This window comes from Phytophthora cinnamomi, assembly GCF_018691715.1.
Source record: "Phytophthora cinnamomi strain GKB4 chromosome Unknown Contig92, whole genome shotgun sequence".
In the NCBI taxonomy this organism is placed as follows: Eukaryota; Oomycota; class Peronosporomycetes; order Peronosporales; family Peronosporaceae; genus Phytophthora; species Phytophthora cinnamomi.
This window is the reverse complement of record NW_027151025.1, coordinates 1,361,385-1,384,970: the sequence shown is the minus strand read 5'-3', so window position 1 is coordinate 1,384,970 and position 23,586 is coordinate 1,361,385. Positions and strand designations below refer to the sequence as shown.

At 55.3% G+C, this 23,586-nt stretch overlaps 4 protein-coding genes across 5 annotated transcripts; 2 read left to right on the top strand and 2 right to left on the bottom strand.

The window, feature by feature from the left end:
* Positions 1–8,654: 8,654 nt before the first annotated feature.
* On the bottom strand, positions 8,655–10,686 carry IUM83_02943 (putative synaptic vesicle glycoprotein; the record flags this gene model as incomplete). The annotated part of the gene is made up of 6 exons (XM_067926908.1): positions 8,655–8,695; positions 8,779–9,055; positions 9,151–9,316; positions 9,387–10,263; positions 10,343–10,449; positions 10,529–10,686. 6 exons carry the CDS (start codon positions 10,684–10,686, stop codon positions 8,655–8,657), a joined length of 1,626 nt encoding a protein of 541 aa, XP_067784100.1.
* Positions 10,687–10,973: 287 nt separating this feature from the next.
* Positions 10,974–12,052, top strand: IUM83_02942 (uncharacterized protein; the record flags this gene model as incomplete). Of its 2 annotated transcripts, none has more annotated exons than XM_067926906.1 (2): positions 10,974–11,064; positions 11,175–12,052. In XM_067926906.1, the coding sequence occupies 2 exons, from the start codon at positions 10,974–10,976 to the stop codon at positions 12,050–12,052; spliced, it is 969 nt and encodes a 322-aa protein (XP_067784102.1). The 2 variants fall into 2 exon arrangements, with proteins under 2 accessions (XP_067784102.1, XP_067784101.1); XM_067926907.1 differs by having other exon boundaries at positions 10,974–11,082.
* Positions 12,053–17,626: 5,574 nt separating this feature from the next.
* On the top strand, positions 17,627–19,297 carry IUM83_02941 (uncharacterized protein; the record flags this gene model as incomplete). The annotated part of the gene is made up of 2 exons (XM_067926905.1): positions 17,627–17,718; positions 17,794–19,297. The coding sequence occupies 2 exons, from the start codon at positions 17,627–17,629 to the stop codon at positions 19,295–19,297; spliced, it is 1,596 nt and encodes a 531-aa protein (XP_067784098.1).
* A 161-nt stretch (positions 19,298–19,458) lies between these two features.
* Positions 19,459–21,807, bottom strand: IUM83_02940 (Kinesin-like protein; the record flags this gene model as incomplete). Its single annotated transcript, XM_067926904.1, has 2 exons — positions 19,459–21,351; positions 21,424–21,807. The coding sequence occupies 2 exons, from the start codon at positions 21,805–21,807 to the stop codon at positions 19,459–19,461; spliced, it is 2,277 nt and encodes a 758-aa protein (XP_067784099.1).
* Between the last annotated feature and the right edge of the window lie 1,779 nt (positions 21,808–23,586).

Genomic DNA, 23,586 nt, shown 5'->3' with positions numbered 1-23,586 from the left:
CGTGGCGGGCACCGTGTTCGTTGTACCGCCCTGCTCCCTGCTCACGCTGGTCGTCACGTCCAAGCGTTGCGCTGCCGTTGCGCTGCTCGTGGCGTCATCAAGGGCTGTGTCGTCGTTCCTTGTTGTGCGCACGTCGATCACTGCGCGGGTCGCTTCACTCAACATCGGGTCTGTCATGGCACCGGTCACCGCCGTGGCACCTTCAATGGCCGTCGCCGTGGCGCTGAGCGCAGTCGTCGCGCCATCCGTCGTGACCGTCTTCGTCGTGCTGTCCGTTGTTACTGTCACCGCTGTAGTCTTGCCCGTCGGGACCTGCACTGATGTCGGCGCCTTGGACGTCGGCGTCACTGCATCTGGCACTTCGTTGTCGTTCGCTGCGTGTACCACTTCGCCACATACTGAATCAGCACGTATCGCTTCGTCTTCTGTTGTCTTGCCTGTCGTCCTGGCTGTCGCATCATTCGTCTGGCCGTACACAGCTGCATGGTGAGTTGCGTCGTCCGGTACCACCGTTACTGCCGTTGGTGATGCGGCACTTCGCCCAGAACTCGTACCACATGTCATTGTTGCTGCTACTGATGTCGGTGCTGGCGAGCCGGCCGTCACTGCCGTACTCGTACTGTCAGTCGCTGCGGCGCTCTCGGCTGCTGTCGCCTCCTTCGACGAATCACGTGCTCGCGAACCAGTTATCGCTGCTGCGTTCGTACTTGCCTCACAACGTCCTTTTGGCGCACTCGGTTTCATCTGTCGTCGTCGTTGTCGTCCCACCGCTGCTCGGACAGCTGCAGGCGCCCTGGATAAGGCGTCTGCGACTACATTGGTTGCGCCAGGTCGGTACGCGACCTGAAACTCGTACTCTTGTAGCACTAATGACCAGCGATGCAATCTCCCGGCCAAGTTCGGTCGAGTCATCAACCACTTGAGTGCCGCATGATCCGTAATGATCGTGAACGCTCTGCCGTACAGGTACGGGCGGAACATCTTTACGGACCAGACCACCGCGAGGCACTCCAGCTCGGTGATCGAGTAATTCGACTCAGCTTTGCTATTCACCTTACTGCCGTATGCAATCGGCTGCCAACCGTGTCCTTGGTCTTTGCATGAGGCAGGCGCCTAAGCCAACCTTGCTAGCGTCTGTCACCAAGTGGAACGGTAGTTCAAAATCAGGGTAGAGTAGCAAAGGTCGTGTAGTGAGCAGCATCTTAACTCGTTCAAATGCAAACTCTTGCGCCTCACTCCACTGCCACTCCATGTCTTTCTTCAGTAGTCGCGTAAGAGGTTCTACTATCGATCCAAAACCACTTATGAACTTACGATAATAGCCCGCGAGGTGAACAAATCTCTTCACTTCCGTCGCATCCGTAGGCCGCGGGAACTCCCGTACCGATTTAACAAGTCGCTCGGCGGGTTGTACTCCCCGATCACTCAGGTGATGCCCAAGGTACTCCATTGAAGTAGTAGCGAACGTGCATTTCTTGAGCTTGAGACTTAGGCCAGCCGATCTTAATCTCTCTAGTACACCTGCTAACTCCAATACATGTCGTTCAATACCTCCTTTCGTGAAGATAATAATGTCATCTAGGTACACAAGACACGTTATCCATGTCAATCCACGCAACACTCCATTCATAAGTCGCTGAAAGGTTGCCGGGGCGTTGGTAAGGCCAAACGGCATCCGCTTGAATCGATATAGGCCACGCTTGGTCATGAAGGCCATCTTATCTCGATCTTCCTCAGCTACGCGAATCTGCCAGTACCCAGATCGTAGGTCTAGCGTAGTAAACAGACGTGCTCCACCCAGAGATTCTAACGTTTCGTCTATCCGTGGCAGCGGATAGACGTCCTGCGTGTGATTCTATTAAGGGCTCTATAGTCAACACAAAATCGCACGGATCCATCCTTCTTGCGAACAAGCACCACGGGGAAGCCCCAAGCGCCTTCTCCATGTTCAATTACACCCGCCGAAAGCATAGAATCCACATTAGAGTCCACTACGGCGTCCTCTGTCTGTGCTTGTCGTCGCCGTCGCATCATGATTGGTGCAGCGCTCCCCGTATCAATATGGTGCTCTACATTGAGCGTAGTGGCGGGAGGGCACTCTTTCTGCGCGTTAGATAGGTCTCGATAGGCTCGTAATAACTTCAATACAAGTGCTCGTGAATCAGGTTCCTTCGTACCAATGTCAATATCGTGTTCGTCCTCCAGGGGCGTGAGGGTGTCACCTAGTTCGTCTAACCAAGTCTGTACACGCTCCATTTCCAATTCTCCGTGCGTCTGTAAAATCTCAACGTCTCGATTTACGGGTATCCATACACCTAGTTCACGCCTGCTTGGCAATTTGACACGACCGCCATATGTGTTGATTGCGGGAATCAGAGCCTTCCCGTCCTTGACCTTTGTCACTGCTGACGCGAGCAGCACTGCTTCACGATTCACGGTGGGTAGGAAAATACCTTCCTCTCCATCTGGTGCAGCAATTGTTACTTCCACTGGTTGCACAGTTCGTCGGTGCAAGTTCGTCGCGCGGACCAGTCTCGCAGCCGTCGCTGCCGTGTCGTCGCCGTTGTCCGCCATCCTGAACGGAATAATGATCTCACGGCCACGCTCGTCGTAGCGCACCTCGCCGCGATCGAAATCCATAGTTGCCCTATGCTTCTCCAGAAAATCAACGCCTACCAAAAATTCATTCGTGCAGCCGTCGATGATGCACGCGTCGACCACCACCTTCTGGCCGTACACGTTCACCATATTGAACGTCCATACGCCCAGCACGTCCAACAAAAATCCGCCGATACCCTCCACGTAGGCCACCGGGGCGTTAACCCGTCGTCGTTCTCCGCGAGCCATCCACTCGGTACCTGCTATCGAATAGCGCGCCCCGCTGTCAATCTTCACGCACTGTTGCACACCGTCCACTAGCATGGCGGCGGTGGGCAGCCCGTCGCTGGCTTCCACACCGTCGTTGCTGTCCGTGGTCTCGTCCGTCATGGTGCTACCACGCTGCACCAAGTTCACGCGGACCCGTTCGTCCTTACGTGCGTCGTCCTTGGCAGCACGTTGCCGCCGTCGTTCTTCCAGTTCGCCCCGCGCGTCGACGGCTTGCTGTCGTCGTCGCCGTACTTGTTCAACTTCGAGTCCGGCGACCACACGTGCGACATCGTCGTCGACATGCGGGTCTCCATCTACTTTCTTGCGCGCACGCTGACGCTTCGTCTCACGCTTGGAGCGCTTGATGGCCATGCGCACCATCGCCACGCTGCCCAGTTTCGTCACCACCTCGTCGGTAAGCTCCATGCCGAGCTCCAACGTCGAGGACTCCATGGTCGTCACGTCGTCCTTCGTCGCCATCGCACCGACCGCCGTGTCGCCTTCCTCAGACAGCGCCACGCCGTCCGTGTTTTCGTCGCCTTCCTCAGACAGCGCCACACCGTTCACCTGCACAGGGGCTATCTTCGTTGTCGTCGCGGCGCTCGTCGTGACCGCCGTAGTCTCCGTCGTTTTGCACCCCGGCGTGTCGTCACTGCCTTGGTCGTCGTCATCCTCGTCCACCTTGTGCACGTAGCGCAGCGCTGCCATGGCCGGCCGCACTGTGCTAATGTACCGTTCCGCTCGTTCGCCGTCGCGGACTGCGAGCTCCTCGTTCAAATGAGCGGTGACAGCTCGTCGTATTGCTGCCACGCTCCCGTCATTCGACTTCACTTGCTTTTCGTCCATCTTCTCGCCTTCGTCATCGACCACCGTCGCCGGCACCGTCGACGCATCCTTTTCGCACGCCGTATCACCGTTCGTTGCCACCGTCGCCGGTCGCCAGGGAGTCCGTCGTATCACCGAGCGTCGTAATCCCCCTACGCCGCTCGATCGTCGTTTTCCTGCAGCTTCTGCACCTTGCTACGCTTGGCGAGGTACTCGTCATTGCGTGCGCGTGCTTCGTCGTCGGGGCACTCACGCGCGATGTGACCTGGTTGGTTGCACGCGTAACACCTACTTTCATTGAATCGTCTGATCATTGGCTTCGCCTCGGCCGCTGGGCGTGGAGCCTCGATGCCCTTGGCTTGGCGTGTCGCTGCCATCGGTCGTCGTGCTGTAGTTCTTGGCTTCTTGGCTGGAGGTGGGGTCGGCGCAACTCCCGTGTCGTCGTCCTCAGTCTCCTGCTCGTCGTAGTCCTCGACGGCCATTGCCATGTTCACCTTCGCCTTCTTGTCGGTCTTGGCAACCATCGTTCGCTTGGTCGCCGTCGGTTCAGCTGCTGGCGCCGTCCGCTTCCGTGCGAGCGGTGCCCACATGTGCCCGTTCCACGCTCTGCCCTTCGGCGCTTCCCACAGGCCGGTGTACTTGTTGTACACGCCGCGCGAATTCGTGAAGAACGCGAGCTTGGCTTCCTCTGCCACCTCTGCGCTGCCTACGCCCGGAATGATGGCCATGTGCCCGGTCGTTCCGCTAGCGGGTACAACGTAGGAGTCGGGTGCAGTCACGAAAGCCTGTCCAATGTTTTCCATGCCCTGCGCCACGTTGTCGATGGGGTCATTGATCTCGGTAGCTTTGTCGACAGCTTCTTCTAAGGTTCTCGGCTTCGGCCGCTGCTTCACCAGGAGTCTGGTCGTCCTATCCAGGCTGCGGTAAAATTGCGCTAACATCATACGTTCTTTGATCCGGTTGTTGCCACACAGGTCACGCAATGCGGCAGCGAAGTCAGCATACGTTTCTCCAGGCATCATTCGTCGTTGCGTAACACGCCACTCGGCCATGGACTTGTCTGGTCGCTCTCCGTACCGCCGGAGCAGCGAGGACTTCAACCGTGTCCACGTCCTCTCGTTGTCACGTAGCTTGCGATCCAGCTGGACCCACCAGCGAGCCGCACTGTCTTGTAGCTTGTTTCCTAAGATGTAATACAGCTCTTCATTCGTCCAGTCACCTCGTCCTGACAGTCTTGCTCCTTCCAGGGCAAGATCCACTCGGGCGATCCACGTCGTCACGGAGGTCTGCGGCGTGGGCAGGAACGTCGGCAGATCCAAGTCGCGGATGGTTCGTCGTCGGTTGCGCTGGAAGTCGCGGTCGCCAGGCATCGTCACGGGTTGCCGTCGTCCACGTCGCCCACCATCATCGTTGCCAGCGTTGGAGTCGTCATCGCTGTCGGAGCTGCTCGAGGAATCATCGTCGTTGCTGCTTGCATCTCCGTCGTCGCCGTCATCTCGTGGCTGATACGCCACTCGCCGTTCCGTGGCTGCTGGCGGCGTTCGCCGCGACGTCCCCGTCGTTGGTGTACTTCGTGAAGCTGGAGGGCTCGTCGTACTCGTGGGCTGCTGTGGCGGCTCCGGTGTCGCCGTCGCCCTTGTCGTCGTGGTCATTGTCGTTGGTGTGCGACCGTCCGTGCCGGTAGAGGGTCGTGTCGTGGCTGTTGTCGCCGTACTCAGCTGGTCCAGCCTCGCGTCGATCCTCGCCATCGTCGCCACCATCTGCTGCAGGGCCACCGTCAAGGCCGCTACTGGAGCCATCGCGACTCCTCTGTCGTTGTCGTTGCCGTCGGTTGCTTGCTCCCGTGGTTCACTCGAAGCGTCACCAGCGTCGTGATATCCGCGCGCGTTTCCCGGGTTATTCTCGTCAGTGGGGTCGTTGTCCTTCATCTCATCGTCCTCGGCCGCGTCTCCACGTACGTCAGCTGTCTCGATTTCGTCATCTCTTCCGGCTGGTACGGGTACCGTCGTCGTCCTCGTCGGAGTCCCAGTCGCGCTTCTTGCCGTCTGCGCGACCACCGCAACTCTCGTTCGAGCCATTGCAGCGTCCGCGGGCGTCTTCGTGAGTCGTGGGCTTCGTCTAACTCGCTCATTAGGACGCCCTTGTATGTCCACCATGCAACGTGTTCGCCCCACACGCTTGGGGTTGGTCGTGACTGTGCTGATGCGGTCCGAAGTCCGTCAGGCCGACGATGTCACAACGTATGACACCGCGCCGGTGCGTGCCCGACTGGCAGCGACACCTATTTTATTTACAACACAAAGTCGAGGTAGCTAGGCTACCAACCGAGTTACCAACTAACCTCAATACACGCCCGCCCGACACAAACAACTTGAGTTCCGTCCTGGTCGCCTCTCTAGCCACTCGGGCGTACGCCCACGCGCGCCTGCCCTAATCGTTGCAGCCGTCGAAAGACTTGGAAGCCGAGTGCTTCCTGGACGTCCCTCCGGAGTCGTCCACGCCGTACAGTCGTCCACCGAGCCGTCGCTGGTTACACGCCCCGTTCTACTCGCCGTTTCGTCCCTAGCACTCGTTCCGGGAGCGCGTCGTTCCGTTGGTCGGCCTGCTCGTCAGCCGTCTCGTCCTCAACCACTCGCCCGGCTTGCTCGTTAGCCGGCGGACTCCAAACTGCTCGCCCGGCTTGCTCGTTAGCCGGCGGATTCCAAACTGCTCGCCCGGCTTGCTCGTTAGCCGGCGGATTCCAAAGTGCTCGCTCTGCTGCCGTCTGGCACGGAAAAGATCTCACTTCGACTCGTCGGGCACGAAGTCCTACGCTCGCGATCCTGTCGTGCGGTAGCTCGTGCAGCAAATCCTGTCGCACACGAAGTCCATTGGGTTCACGTACTACACTGACGGCTACTTCAACACCGTCACCCGTCGCCTCATTCGCACCTAACGTCTCACTCGTTGCCATGACGCTGGCCTCCTTACAAAGCTTTCGGTGGGCACACCTACTTGACTATCGAGGAGTACGACATCTCATTTGGTTCATGCGGACATACCGACGCTCTTGTGCAAGCCACAGTATATTTGCTGGACGAAGAATGCCACCCGAATCGTGACAGTACTGCAAGTACACAGCTCACATTCGGTCGGTCGCTCACTATTTCCACATATGACAATCCATATTGCACAGCTCCGTCGTCGGACATGGATGTCACGTGGGAGTCAACTTTCTACATGGATTGTATTGGAGGCAACACACGAGCTTTTCTAAGTTCATGGCCGGATCTTACAGCCGTAGCCGTGTTCGAAAGCCTCGACTGCCCCGGAAGACCAATGAAGATTCAATTTACTCGTACACAGCTATTTGGATGCAACGTGGCTGAAGACCCCATTAAGAGTGTTTGTGGGCTTGATGGTTCATCACACAGCTCCATTTCGAGTAGCACTCGTGATTACAATGGTCTCGCCACTGCTACATTCGGCAGTAACACGCCATATTTGATGGTGAAGGAATTTGTAGATTCTTCGTGTTCGCGACTGCAGAACGTGACTGTATACGTTGCGGATGGCTCCTGCCACGCCAACACTGACGATGCAACAAGTTTCATGGCTACAATCACGACAAACGGCTCCGCAACAATCACCACGTACTCTGACTCAAACTGTACATTCGTTGACCATGTTATCAGTGTTAACAAACGCAAGCTGATCGATCCTTCAACCTGCTACCCTAGCTATGACTGTAATGACGATGGCGGTTTGTGCAGCTCACGGATTTCGTATGGAGGATTGGGAGCCTTCCCGTCCAATGGTCAACTGACGAGCGCCATCTTTCATGGGGCGGACTCTTCGTGCTCCCAGCCTGCCGAGATGGTGAAGTATACCCGCGAACTTGTTTGCACCCCTCAACCAGATTATTGGAATCCGGTGTGCGAGGACGACGGAGGGCTCTATTATAATTTCTATTGTACGACCTATTCGAGTATGTGGTGGGACAACGACAGGTACGGCTTACTTGGTAGAGCTTTCGGCTCGAATTCTTATCTTTCTTGTCGAGGATTACGATCTATCAATCAGATACTGTGGATACGACTACGCTGCTACATTAACGGAACTCGATGCGGGACGCGACAAGGCGCGGTCGTTTACAGGCCGACGAGGGGTGCTACTACAATAGCGCTGACGGCACCAGCTTCAGAATCTTGCCGAATACTGGCGGTTCCGTGGCAATCGCGACGTACCCGACTTCACCCTGCAACGACTACGAAGCTGACTACATAACTATCGGGGCCAAGTATATCAGCACAGGCGAGTGCATTGAAGGGCGTTTGAGACTGTATGCGAACATGACTGGTATTTTGACCCCTGCGAAGCAAAACCCTCCAACAACAGACATCGACTACAAGGCCCGCGAAGAAATCATGTTCCCCGAGTGGTTATGGGAACCAGCTCCACGCAGGGTGTTCGAGAGTTCGTAAGCGCTTTCGCGAAGTTTATCAGCGCAGCGTTCGAGCGATAAATGATCGTTGAGTAACTAGTGAGTTGACCTCATTTTTTTTAATTTGATGCAGCTTAGTTGTGCGAGCGCTTGCTACAATTTTTTAAGACCTAAGAAAGCTTTGCGACCAAGGGAGTACCCCCCACCTGACTTTAAAACCCTCTCTCCAATAATCCAAGATTCCCTCAGACAGCGTTGGAAGCGCACTATAAGCCCAGGACGGCCACCAGACAACACTTCAACTATTCACCTCTTCAGAAAATCATAGTTTTAACATAACATAAATAGAGGATCTGTTAAACACCAGCACACCAGCGACTAGCAAAAAGCCCTGGCTAGTGAGGACAATACAAAACACAAAGCTGATTTTGTAACTTGATTTGCCTTTCCGTTTACATGTATTACCAATGGTGTGCACGATATTTAGTCAGCAGCATTCCTCCGTTCAACAGATGCCCGCTGAACCAATTGCTTGTCGCTAGTTTGGGACCCAGTCTTGATGTCTTGCTTGGGGGAAAGCTTATTTTCGTGCAAAAGTACGTCATGTCGAATGAGACCGGCATGCTCTCCTTCACCATCCCCGACGCGCAAGCTCGACATACCTTCTGCATCGGCATCTACGTCTTCACCACTTTCGCTCTTGCTGAGAGCATCGATGTCGTCATCACCGCCATGAGCGATCCAGCGCGAGGCTATACCACCGGACGCCATAACTGTTGTAGTAACCAATAGCAGTGCCACGAGATGCGGTGGGGGGCCCATAAGGAAGCCGTTCACGAATTGTGCTGTGATGGCAGCTACACGATTTGAGCAGTTTACTACCGAGATACCCGTTGTACGGAGCTCTTGTGGGAAGTTTTCTGCCGAAAGTACTCCAAACTGCAACACAGCACGACACAGTAATAAGCACAGCCAAACATTAGTGCGTGTGGTAATAAACACATAATCAATGGATTCTCTAAACGGCGACGTACTCCATTCCATGCTGCTGTTGTGCAGGCATTAAAAAGGCACGATACTAGAACGATGATCGTCTTCGAGCCCTCCACGTTGAATGCAAATAAAAGCGCACAGAAACCTGCCATGAAGAGGGCGCCAGACAGCAATCGCTGATGGCCGATAATGTCGATGAGGTACAAACTACACACCCAAGTAAACAATAGTGTTAGCTGCTGGTGCATCCTCGTCAAATTGCGTCTGATTAACCCACCTGACAATATTACCAGGCAGGTTAGCCCCGGCGAACAGGAACGCATTCTCAAATGGGTTCGACAGTCCAGCGCTTTCAAACAGCTTCGTGATCCACGTTGACAGACCATACGAGCCAAAACTCAGGGAAAACCCACACGTCATCAACAGCAACGTCGGCCCAGCGTTTGGCGGCTCGAACAAGCGCATGACAACGCGCACACTGTCTCGACTGCAAATAGCATTATGCGAGTTAACATCCGACGAATCATCCGAAGTCGCCCCACCCTCCATCTTTCGTGCCACTTTCGCATCTCGGTCGCCATTCTCATTCTCTTCACCGCTAGAAAACTTCAGTTGAATATGGCGACCACTTTGGTGCACTCGATGGATATACTGCAGCACGGCAGATGCTCCTTGTGCGTCACCTTTACTCGCCAAAAAGTGGGGGCTCTCCGGGACATACCACCAGGCTAGAACAAAGCACGTGAAGGACGGCAGCCCCACCACGCCGGCGAACCAGCGCCACGACAACTGCAGTATCCGGTCTCCATTGTTGTACTTGCCCAGCATGATCCACGCCGTGCCGGCCGTCAGCACAGCCCCCACCATCCAGAAGGAGCACAGGATTGTAACATACCGACCTCGTGCCGACACCGGAACGTGTTCCAGACACAGAGCAAATAGCGAGGCCACCACTCCACCCACGCCCAGCCCCGCCATAGCTCGGAAGAAAATGAGCCAGTAAATATTCGGCGAAAATGCCGACAAGAAGGCGGCAGTGGCATTGATGGCCAGCGTCGTGAGCAGAACTGGTTTGCGACCGTAGAGATCTCCAGCCACGCCGCCCACCAAGCCCCCGCCCAACATCCCAGCAAACACTGCAGCAGTCAGCAAACCTAAAAAATATTAATTATTCACATACAACATTATTAGTTTCACCAAAAACTAACAAGAAATAATAATCATGCCACGCACTCGACTCCCATGGCGTCATCTCGCCCTCCGAGTCTTCGTACACAGTCAAAATGTAGCCAATTGCCAGGATCTCCACGGCGTCAGCCACGTTCCCGAACCCTAAAATGCTGCAAAAACACATAAAAATTCTAAAGGTCAACCTATAAATTTATAACATATATAGAATAATACCACACGGGGTCTTACGTCACGACGCGGTGCTGGTGGAAACCGCAGCCGATGAGCTCCATCTCGTCGTGCACGGCCTGCTTGAGCGCCTTGCGGTCGTCCACGAGCACCAGCTGCTCGTCGGGCGAGCCCCACGTCTTGACTGGCGCCGCCTCGTGCGTCATGCGGCCGCCCATCTCAAAACTGCAGAAATAATATCCTAAAAAACACAAAACCTTAAGAAACGTTTCTAAATTATGTGCACCACCTTAAAAACATTTTGCGCCACTCTCTCCCCCGCAAGAAAAAAAAATAAGACCGGAATCAGTCCGCGGTCCTCCGTCCGTCGACGCCTTCGTCCCGTGTCTGTGCTCCTCTTCGCCGCTCGCCAGCCACCGCGTCTACTGCGCCACAGCCCGCGCCGTCCGCTCTTACTCGTCTCGTGTCGTAACTCGCTCTCTCGCCCGAGAAAACCAAAAAAAACATGCACGCTTGGCGTTCACTGTCGAGGAGCATCCTCGTGTTCACGAACGTGCTGTTCCTGCTGCTGGGCTCCGTGCTCGTGTCCATCGGAGGTTCGGCCACGTCCCCACGTGTTTTATCACGCAATTCGTAGCTCTCCAGGGCTTAAATTGAGCAAGTTAGGCTAATTTATTGTGTCAATTGTGTCAATGTTGCCTGGTAGGCTACATGGCGTCGCTCCCAGCGCTCACCGAGTTCTCGGACGGCGGCGTGGCCTCGTCCGTCATCATGTGCGGCTCGCTCATCATCCTCATCGCGCTGCTGGGCTGCTGCGGCGCCCAGTGGGAGAGCAAGCTGTTCCTGTTCCCGTACGCCATCCTGGTGCTGGTCTCGGTGATCGCGCAGCTGTCGCTGGCCGGCTTCCTGACCCACGTGCACAGCTCGCTCGTGGAGGTGGCCAAGCACAACTTCGACCTGTCGGTGCTGGCGCCCGCCGACCAGGAGACGCTGCGCTGGATCAACAAGAGGTTCAAGTTCGTGTACTACGGCTGCGGCTTCGACGTGGACATCGACCTCACGGGCACGCGCGCGAGGCCGCTCATCGCCTCCTGCTCCAACCCGGAGTTCGCCTGGTTCGCGCCTTTTGTGGAGGAGAACTGCCCCATCGGCCACAAGCAGCTACAGGCCGGCAGCAACTTCCTCAAGTGCGCCGGCCCCAGCTTCTCGCTCAGCAACGCCATGACCGAGCACACCATGCTCTGCGCCTGCGAGACGCGCATGATCTCGTGGGTCAACGACCAGTCGCTGCTCGTGGCCGTCTTCGTGTTCGTCATCGTGTCGCTCGAGATCATGCTCGTGGCGCTGTCGTGCTACATCATCCACTCGCGCCGCCACCGCCGCTACGGCTACCAGGAGATCACCATGCCCGTGCGGCAGCAGCCGTACAACCCGCACCCGCGGAACTACTTCGGCCAGCAGGCCGCGCAGCGCCAGCCGCTCAACTCGCAGCCAGCCTACACGTCGTACGGGCCGCCGGGGGGAGAGAACCCCTACGCGGCAGCCGCCACGGGCGGCAAGGCCAAGAAGACTGCGGGCTATTAGCCTGGTGGTCGCCTTGATTTGGTCAGCCGACACCATGTTTGAAATAGGTCAATTGCGTTGGTGCGCACAGGGTCTCGCAGTCACGGACGTGAGTGTCTGCCAGCCCGCGTAGGAAAAAATGACACAAGTTTTACAAGAATTAACCATTGTGCATATTGAAGTCGAGCGCGCCAAGGCAGTGCTTGAAGCAAGACTTGACGCGCAGCAAGTTGATCCCATTCCACCTGCTAATCTCATTGATTCTCGATGGCTATCGTGCAGTTAGTGTTTTATCCAGGATGCTCTCAGTCTGGAATTTGTGATGGCAGAGAAGGAAGAGTGGTTCAAGGCGACGTACATGGATGGAGAAGCGATCGTGCCTGAACTCACTTTTGTGAGCGATGCCCCTGTCGCTCATTTCCTAGATGTTGTTTTCAAGAAACTCAACGTAGCTCTTCCAGCACGCCTCATTGCATCTCGTCTGAAAGCTTCTCGAACCAGAACGCCCACCAGAAGCAAACACCTCTGAACATTTACGCCAACTTGGATGACTTGGACGACGACGCGGACGACCCGATCGCCGCAAGTGTAGTTTCGGTTCGTGGACGAATCTGGAGCTCCGTTCGCGAGCTCCAACCCTGCTTCAGTGTCTAAACTGAGAGGATACTGCTGGAGATCGTCTCAAAATCATTCTACACTGTAGACAACAGCTCACCCTATGATCTCGAGTTGTACGAGAACGAAGAGATGCAAGAGCCCTTACGCAGATGGGTTCGATTGGTGAAACTTTGGAAGCTGTAATCGTCGTCAAAGTACCTAGCCTTGACAAATCGTCGAAGAGGATGTGGCCAGAAAGTGATGTTGCGGACCAGAATGTAAAATTGATGAAAGTCGAGTTGCTGGTTTTGGCATCGATCTCAGCAGTGTCGGAGAGTTTAAGATGCTCCACGTACTCACGATGGAAAAAAACGCTATCGACTGTTGTTTCCCGCAGTAGTACATGCCGTATCGCCGTTCCGGTAAAAAAAAATATTGAAATCAAACTATGAATGGAGATCCTGCGCTGCGAATGCACATGTAGCCCATCATTACGCGATTTGGGAGTTGTACAGTTCAAGCTGACTGGGTAGATATTTCTTGCTAGTTTCCCATGAGCTCAAACTCGACTTGAGAAATTGAGAAATATCGTCTGCGAATTGACAAGTTGGCCCTTTTGGTTTGAATGGAGCTATACTTCTGGTGTCTCTCGGTTGCGAACTTGAGAGGCATATTTTCATCCTCGTAATGGAATCCGAATGTAGTCGAGCGGTCCTTCGCCGTGTCCGTGTCCTCGGCGAGTACTGTGCGACCCAAAGTGACACCATTCAGAACATCCACCACCTTTACTTCCGATGATCTAGCATATTTGGCCATGTTATTGACAACCTCGGCTCTCGGTACACCGCGTTTAATTGTTCCTAGATGGTCCAGTACACCTATTGCGCGAAGTTCAACGCTGACGCTGGCATCAATGACACGCAACTTATCTCCAAATCTGAGGTACAAGAACTCGAGCATCGAGTGAGCAATCCCAATGTGCCCGCAGCACAGACTCGAGACGACATCAACCACCTATCTGACAATTCCACCACAGACCATTCCATCGCACCCCTCGCGCAACAGTTCCAAGCCAGGTTTTAAGGGGGTTTCTTGCAGCCAGAACTCGTCTTTAGGACGGATATCGCCCGGAGTTCGAGTCCGATGAAGTTGTCGAAAGTTCCGTACGAAGAGAACAAAACAATTCGCATGAGCGGCTGTCCATTACGCTTTTCACGATTTCACCCCATAGCTGGACACGGCAGCCTCGTCGATCATCACCACTTTTTCGCGTGAATCCATCCAAAACGCGTCGAATACGTCGTGAACATGTTCGTACTGACTGGGCGGAGATGAGCTCTCGCTTGCCCGGTGCATATCGCTTCATTAACGTGCACAACCAGTGCTGTTTTTAACAATGTAGTTGTTGGGAAGACGGCACATGATTGTCTTTCCAGACGACGGCGGGGCGAAGATGAAGACGATAGGAAGGCCAAAAACCCCATCCTCCAAGGGCCATAACCAAAGAGACCCTGTGCAGTGAGACTTGCAACCTTGGCTCCCATAACCACTCTGGGAACAAAATCTGTCCGACTGCCCGTGCCCATTGTCGAGGGGCGGGGAGGGGGGGGGGGGGGGGGGGGAGAATTTGCGAATTGATGTATGTTGCTCCCATCGTGAAGCAGTCTGCGCCACCGAGTTCGGATAGTGACAGAACGTCCGATGCTGGATTTAACTCTAAAACTTGAGCTATCGATGAACATTGAGGTGGCATTCTCGTTATTCAAAAAATACATGGCCCATCGACGCTTTCATGAGTGTTGCAGTCGGTTTCTTCAGTGTAGGTTTCAGCCACCAGGTAAATTGTGGTTTAAGCTTCTCCGTCGTCAATGCATCAAGATCGTCAAAACATTCGACGACCCAATATCCGAGACTTGGAAATTTCTCATCCGTAGCTTCACACACTGGGACCACTGGTGACAACCACTTTTCCTCGTCTGCTACAATCAAAACGAAACTGCACGTATTTTCATCGTAGACCACTTTTGCCGATTTCAAGATCGTCATGGAACCGGTGCCAGATCCAGACTGTACAGTGAGGCTCCCCAGTGCGTTTTCACTCGCGTAGGATACGCACGACCAATTTAAAAGCTGCTAGCTGCTTGGTTCCAAGTCGGTTCGCATGCCGTGTCTGAATGCGTCATGAGTCTCACCGTACTATTATCCATGTTGATCTCAGCTTTGTAACTTGTTTCGTTCGTGTCGGAGTGGCAGGTGCCGTCGGCCGAGTAGGTCATCATAGCGTCCACCGAGCGAGAGCTATAGCCACTTTCGCACCTGCAGTGTCGCCATTCGGCGACTCCTTGCACTGGAGCACCGACGTGACTGCGAGTTTTGCTTTGAGATTCGAGCAAACGTCGTTGTCGAAGACCGCGACGGCAGTTTGTTGAAGTCTCGAACCGGGACTAAAGTACATTTGAATATTATCACCAATGCAATGCCCATAACTCGACAACGTTTCTTCCCTCTTGATAGCAGTGACGGACGCAACGTTGGTGGTGTTCGCATCGGTGTAGATCGTGACTGTAGCCGATTCATCAAGCGTAAGTTGGTGGATCGCCGTACCCGCTGCGTTCGGGTAGCAATTCTCGTCCAGCCTATAAGCGGTATCGCCGACAAAGCTTTCTTGCGCGCCACATCTGCCTGGTTCGTACGTCTCCACCACCAGGTACGGTTGTCAGAACGCTCAGCAGAGGAGCTCATTGTTATCCCTCTCCCCGGGGCTGTATTCTACCTGGACACCCGTGAAGTGTTTTAGAGAATGGCTGCCGGATGCAGTGCTCGCTGCGCACGAGCTTGGCCGTGAAGGATATATACATAGCGCAACGATAGGGTAAAGCATAGTGTATTCGGCAGAAAGCATAAGGTCGGTCTATCGACGATGCACTTGTGCAGAGTGGCTGCTAGAACGATGCACACTCGCGTGGATTCCAGCTCGGTTGCTCAAATCTACATGCCATTTTGCTTGAATCGGTCAATTCCTAGGCACGGACGTGGTGCCTGTCAGTGTATTAGACGGAAAATGTACTGCGTGAAAAAACTCTAATTTCACGAACATTTCACGGTGAAATGAACCAAAGATTTCACTGTGCATGAAGCCGAGCGAGAAGTCGGTTCGTTCGCGTCCCCGCAGACTGCGCGCAGTCCCACATCGCAGCGCTCTGCACTGGCGTCACGTCAGCCGCGCTGCTGACATCGATGTCGTATGTTGCCCCGCACACCGCGATGGTCGTCCTCCTGTGGGCAGGCAGGAATCCTGCCGCCAGCTATCACGCGCCAGCTCCCTGCCGATCCTGGCGAAAGGCGGCGAAGTCAGATTGCTGGCGTTGCTGATCGAGTCCATCCGTCGCCAGTCGTGCGCCTTGCAGAGAGCAGACCGCTTCAATGTTATGCGATAACGGCAACCTGACCAAGAAGTGCCGCGCCCGGCAGAGGGCGACGCTGTTCTTGTCCGCTGGACGAGTCAAGTGGCGACGGTCTCACATGGACAGCTCCTGTTTCTAATGCAGTTAGAAACAACATCTCTTCGGGTGCCTGTTAAAGCCGCCGCCTTCGTTTGGTCCTCAATACGACCCTGCTGATGCTGATTTGGCCTGCAGGGCGAGCGTGTTGTCGTCCACATCCTTGAAGCTGGTGGTGAGCCCAAGAGGGCGTACGAGCTGTGAGTCCATTTCATGTCAGGTGTCTGACTCACTCAAGTTTGCAGCATCGGGAGATCTATAAGATACCGTGGCGGGTACTCAGCACTCAGCAGCACTGTTCAATGAATAGTGTTCACTGACCTGCTAGTAGTTGCAGCGCCGACATGTGAGATATGATGTCAACTTGTGATTTCTCGCACATGTAGGCTACATGTACTGAAGTCATCAATGAGCTCGTACGGATACCCCGTTTCTCAGCGCATGTCGTCCCTATGGTATCATTCTATCAAGAGCACCGCGCTTTCGAGTGTGTGCATATGGCTGTTGCCAACATAGGATATGAATCATTTCTACGAACAGCAGAGCAGCAGCAAGTTGCTGCCGGCAACGGCTTCGGCGTCACGTCTTCTTAGAAACGTTTCTAACAGCAATGTTCGATGCGGCCTTGAGAAGCGAGCTGATCGGAATTGCGATCTGCGAGCACTGCCCAAACAAGACCGCTTCAACTTACCTGCATGGACCTGTCAGGAATGCTCGGATGACGGTCGTCGTCGCGAGAGCGAGTCAGCAATTAGCACGTGGGGTCCCGCGTAATCGTTGTCAACCTTTTCGGACTTGCTCCCTTCAGCGTCTGAATCAGACATCGTGGCGATCAGCGGTACCGGTGCTCTGCATGCGAGCATGCCGCCGATGACGGGGCTCGCTGCGCTTAGGTAAACTGGCGAATGCTGTAGAGCACAAACAAACAAAAGTCGTGCAAAAAGCAGCCGACGGGGTCGATCATCGACGCTCCTCGCCGCGCTTTTCCAGCCTGCCATCCGGTGTGCGAGTCATCACCTCGCTCATGTACACTATGCACTTTTGGTGTGCTCAACGAGCGATGAGTCCAAAAGAGAAGAGACCCTCGTTGGGCTCTTCAAAACCCAAAGGATACAAGAATTAGCAATCGCCAGAGCAGCGAAAATCAACTGAAACCTGCGCGGACTCAACACATTCGTCCTTCCTCGAGGATTCGGAATCTCATCAGCTTCCATCCTCGGGCTTGAACCTCGGGCGATGACCGATCTGCTCTCCATCTCGCGCAATTCTTGACGCGATTTGCTCCGTGTAGTAACTTTACACTCACTTCATGTATTTTTTCTCCAAGCGACGCAGCTCCCACACTTGGAAACTGTATGGTAGTCAGCCCGTTATGGAGTAATCACTGTTTTGCGTGAGTAAGTCCTACATAAGACATCACCAGTTGGCAGGCGAGCAGTCGACCAGCACTTTTGGTTTTGCGCGTCAAACGGCAGGTTGTCCGCTCCCGGCCTCGATCATGAAAATCGCCGCGCTGCTCAATGGGCCGACGCCACGGCGCCACGCCGACAAGCGGATGAACATGGCGTCGCTCGACCTCTTCACGCAAAAGTACGTACTGAGCCACCCAACCACCCAATTTCGAGTATCTCGTCTCTAAAACTTACAACTTTCTCTAAAATGCAGACGCAAGCATCGGCCGGAGCTGTCCATGAGTCGGATCATCCAGGAGTTGGCCCTAAAACAAGGTCTGACACAGGAATTGCCCCACCTCGAGATCCCATCACCCACGGTCTCCGTTAACTTCCCGCGTCACGACGAGACAAGAACGAGTCTAAAGGCCGAGTCCGAGCCTGTCACGGCTGAGGTGGTGGTGCCTACCAATGAGTCGAAGCCCCAGCAGGCCAAAACCAAGGCTAGAACTAGAGGTAGAGCTAAAACGGAGGTTAAAGCCAAGAAAACGGAGGAGAATGAAGAGGCTTCGAGCTCGGAAGAGACCAAGCCTGCGCGGCGGAGACGAGCGCGCAACGGCTTCGCGCCACTCACCGAGTCGGAGAAGCGGGTCAAGCAGCGGATGCTGGTCAAGCGCTCGTACTACCGCAAGATCGACACGTTGGTGGAGCTCCGGACCGAGATGGAGGAGCTGGAGACCAAGTGCAAGGAGGTCATCATCGCCCGGCGGCAGCTGCAGTCTCCCAAATCTCCTGACTCGCAGCTTGACGAGGAGGAGCAACGCTACGAGGAGATCCGGGAACGGTACACGCAGCTGGCCATCACGCAGGACGACCTGCGCCACGAGAACGAGAATCTCCGCGCCGAGGCCATGGAGCAGTCCAAGGCGCGTACGCGCATTGGAATCCTGCTCAACGAGGAGCTGCACGACCAGGAAGAAGCGCGCGTGAAGGGTGAATCGCTCGGATTGACGGCTGGCGAGGATGAAGCGAGACACTTGACGGATATGAAGAAGAACTCTAGGACGGCTAAGCCCGTGCTGGACTTCGAGCCGATTACAGAGGACGAGTGCATTACGATCGTGCGTGAGGCATACGCCGACGTGAGGGAGTTCGCCGACAAGCAGCACTACGAGAGCACGGGTGCTACTGTGTTTGGCTGGCGAGATAGACGGCAGGTTGATGGCGACACGATGCGCTTCTTCCTGGAGAAGACGTTCGAGAACTACACCGCGGCGGAGATCTCGAGCCGCATGTGGGACTTGGTGTCCTCTGAGCAGGGCGTGAACCGCATCTACGCCTCCGACGTGGCTATCAACTTCCACCTCGTGCAACGCGTGAACGAGGAGAACGTGCTATTCTACCGCACCATCGAGCCGCAAGGAGTCGACATGGTGCTCAAGACCCTCATCCTCGCGTCTCGCGTCCAAATCGACGACAACGGCAGCTTCATGGTGCTCTTTCGATCGGTGGACCCCGAAAAACGCGGAATAGTGAAGAAGGACACGTCAAGCTCGTCTGGGTTCTCGACAGAGAAGAAGGAGATTTGGAGCGACGCCTTCAGCTGGGGGCTTTACGAGGCAGTCGGAGACCGTGGTCAGCACTGCCGCAACTACTTTGGCGGCTTCGTGTCTAGTCTGCTCACAGCACGTAGCCTCGAGTTCTGGCTCATGCACATCCTTCTCATAGCGGTGCGCTGTGAGAACGAGGTCATCGGCCCGCTCTTTATTCTGCAGTAAAATGAACACTGATTGAACAACCAGAAGACGGTCAGCGCTATGCCATGCAGTGGGGCCCTCTTCTCGGTTTGTGTTTATCTGTAATACGTGCATATATTTCGTTTGATTTGTAGTAGTTCGCAATAGAAGAATTTTGTAGACCTGGGTGAGGACTGTAGCATTTACGCGTGGGCTTTCTCGCTCCTCCTCTTGGACGAAGCAGTCTCCGGGCGCTTGGATGAGCTTTTCGACGACGACTTCTTCGCTGTCTTCGGTCGACTACTGCTACTTGATGAGGATTGCTTCTTACGAGATGCAGCAGGAGCGTATCCGTCTCCTTCGTTATCGGACACGTACATGAAGAACGGATTGCGAGCAAGCTCGAGCTCCTCAGCGCGTGCGATTTCGTCGTCCTCGTCGTCATTCTGCGGCGCCATCACGTATTTCTTGGCGCGACTCTTTTCCGACGACGAAGTCTCTGGTCGGCGAACACTACTAGCCGACGGCGGGCGCTGTCTTGGGCGCAACGTGTTGCCTGCAAGCTCGAGTCGATCCAGCGTGAAGTCGTCTTCTTCATCGTTCCAACGAGCACGAGTTTCGAGAAGGACTACAGCCTCTGGAGGCATGAAGTAGTCGAGTACCAGCGACTTCAACTTCAACTGGGCCGTGAGCTGCCTAATCGTGTCCAGCAGGTCCTCGCGCTCGCGGCTATGGGCTTTCTCCATCGCTTTGATGTCTCCAAGCACCTCCTTCACCTTCGTGTAGACCTTTTTGAGCTTACGCGCCTTGGCTTCCGCCTCTTCCTGCAGCGACTGGTACTTCTCCTCGCGCATGAGATTGCTCTCTTCTTGCTCAGCCAGCTCGCGTGCCAGCTGGAGTTCCTGCCGCTTACGCTCCTCCAATTCGAGCTTCGTGCGACGCAGTTCGTCTTCCTGCTGAGCAGCTTTGGTCATCATTTCACCACCGATCAGCACCTTGGCCTGCGTGGCTGCCAGTCGATCCAGCAAAACTTTCTGCTGTGCAGCGAGTTCGTCGGCTTGTTGGCGTTCACGTTCCAACTTCAGCTCGAGCTCGCGCTTGTTGAGCTCTGCCTGGGCCTTGTCTTTCGCCGCCAGTGCGAGGTCATCCCGAGTTTTCTGTAGCATTTCTTCCTTCTCACGCTGAGCTTTTTCAGCGATAGCTTGGGCCTCTTCAATGCTGATGCCCTTCTCGATGACGATCTTCTCCACAATTTTCTCGACCTCGACGATCTCGACTGGTGAAGCGCTAGCAGCAGGCCCCTCAGCACCGCCTGAACCGCCATCGGCCGAGCTGACACCTTCGTTCGCCTGCTTTTCAATTGCCACCAACTTGGCTTTCAACGCTTCGATCTCCTCCTGGAACTCGCGGATCATGGCATCCTTCGGGTCCTCGTTGATCTTAGGTTTGTTCTTAATGTTCTTGGCGCGGCTTGCGTAACGCAGCGTTGTTAGCGTTTCCTCGTAGTTGTAGTCGGCTGGACCACAGTTCGCGATCATGACTGTCTTCGTGTTGCCACCCAAGGAGTCTTGAAGCAGTCTCGTCAGCTTGGAGTCACGATAGGGAATATGCTTGGACTTGCCATCCACAAGCGCCGAGATCACGTTACCCAGCGCCGAAAGCGACAAGTTGATCTTGTTCGCTTCCTGGAGACGATCTCCAGTAGCACCAGTCTTGGACTGACGCTCGCTACCTGCCAAATCGACCAGATTCAGCTTGCCGACACACACGTGATCCTTGCCATCACCACCAGCAGAACCTTCGCTCAGACACTCGACAACAATGGTGAAGATTGAGTGCGACCGGGACGACGTCTGGTTCATGAGCGTGGCGCCAACACTGCGGTTCTTCTTGCCCGTTTGCATGACGTGGTCGATCTCCGCTGCGTCCTTCACCACTTGAGCCGTCAACCCCTTCACATACACGCCCGAGTCCGCGTTCTCCTTCAAATCTAGAGCATTCTTCGGGTCTTTCGACAGCAGGTCGCGGATCTCCTCGTTGTAGATCTCCAGGTACGACGCGCGCACGAGAATCCGCTTGTTCTTGGAAATGGCCACCTACAACTCGCACGAAATTCACCAAACTTTTAGCACGTCTTGAACGTGACAAAGCAAGTAAGTTGTAGGTACCTTATCGAAGACGTGCTTGAAGGAGTTGGGGATGATCCCGGGTTGGTCTCCGTAGCCTTCCATGGTGTGCGATTTGCCCGCTCCCGTCTGGCCGTACGCGAAGATGGTGCCGTTGTAGCCTTCCATGACCGCCTCAACGATCTCCGTCGCCGCCGTGTCGTACACCTGCTGCTGCGTGGACTGCGCCCCGAACGCCGCGTCGAACGTGAACGACTTGGGCGGCTCGGAAGACGCCGCCACGGGGTTGAGAATGGACACCTCGGCTCGATCGAAGTTGGCCGTCGTGACCTCCTGCCGCCCGTCCTGCACCTCCTTGCCGCTCATGGGCCGGATGCGGACCATCACGCGGACGCACTCATCGTTCTTGGAAGACTTGGTTGCCATGGCGTTCCGACGCAATGGGGCCAAGTCGAATGGCCCTCGGAATGGCGTTGTGGGGGCATCCAAAACCGCCGTCGTCTCCTAGAGCCTCCTCGAAACGGAGCTAACGTTATCGGAGTATCGGTCTCCGGTTCTTGAACTCCGGTGCCATTTTGCAACGAATGCGAGTGCTCCGATGGTCGATTGATGTCATCGAAGCTGCAGCGCAGCGCAACCACTGCAAGCAACCCAAGCAGCGTGCCAGCGCCAGGCCGAGCACTGCAACTGCAACGTGCAAGCCTTCGTTTGCTTCGTCTCCGTAAGCTGCGGCGCGGTCTCTGCAAATGAGGTCGTTAGGTAACCAGCCCATGTCGCCGCCTTGTGCAGGTCTTGCTTGTGGCCAGGGCGCCATAAGCCGCTGTCGGTCTCAAGTTGAGACTTTCAACATTGCGATGACGCTGCGCTTTTGACAAAGGTGAGCAGCTCCACGGCGTGGGCGGTTCGATCGTTCTGAACGAGGCCATCTCGAAATGGAGCTGCTGCTCAAAGCAATCCCACACGTTTGACAGAAGTGTCCGCGCCATGAGCAGCGCTTGGATGCAACACAGGATTTGCTTTCGCGGCAGAATCGACCTGTCCAAATCTTCAGATCGACGAAGTCGTCCTTCTGCTGCAGCGGAACTTGGCCAGCTGCTGACTGCGCGATTGCGGCTGCCGACTGTCCCCGCTACACATCGACAGCTTGAGGCGGGGATCGCTCCAGACATTCCCCGGACGCGGATGTAGGTCAGGGCGGCGCGTTTTACAGCCAATTCGAGGCGTGACTCAGCCCGATGGCATACCTTTCACCAGAAGGTGACGACTCCATCCTTGCTCCGTGACACCGAAGCCCAGCTGCTGTTGTCTACACCGCAGTCTGATGGCGCGACCCTGATATTCAGCTGAAGCGAACGAGTTATTCCTTCTGGTGTCCTCGTTGACCAAGATGCAGCCTGCGACTCCTTTGTCGAAGCGAAGGCGTCTGTACTGTACCATGCCAGGTCAAACGCGTCCCGCGTGGCGTCGTGGTCTCTTCGCTTCTTGGTCATCTGAGTGGATGGGCGGCAGACACTTTGAAGCGGGATTCATGGGGGATCGATGCCTTCCTCTACATGTACACTTCATCTTACCGACGCTCTCTCTAGAGACTGGTGTTGCCCCAAATTTCCAACATGTTTTTGCATGGCACAGCGGAGCGAGCCTGGGCTCGAACCTACCTTAGGTTTGCCAATTGTACGTGTATCATAAAACTTTCGCCATGAGCATTTGCCGAGATGGAAATTTGGCCTGGGTGGGTCCGGGACTTCACCAGCCCCGATCGGGGATCCCCGTTAGCGTTTTTTCTGCTTTCCATAGCCAAGATCGTAGCGCTCACGCCCTCGAAGCATGGTATGCAGGTAGGATCACGACTTGATGATCGGGTCTGGGCGGTTGGCGACAGAATGGAGCGACTGATCTCCCGTTAGCCTGACGTGGCATAACTCGGAAGCTGAGGTTTTCTGACGACGATGATGGCGATGATGGAGCTGCAGCCGCTGGTTTATCGCGGGCAGGAGCAGCTTCTGCCTGCCGGACCAGCTGCAAGTCCGGGCTCTTCTCTCGAGCGCCACGACCGCACACGTCCGCGGGGTAGAAGTCTGCGCGCGCCATTCCCAGTCCACTCCCCAAGCCCGCGTTCCCCCCTGCTGCGGCGCGGCAGTCAGCCACATTCCAATCGCGTGTCGGCCGCCGCCTCTCGAGTCGAGCATTGTCACCGGCGGCAGC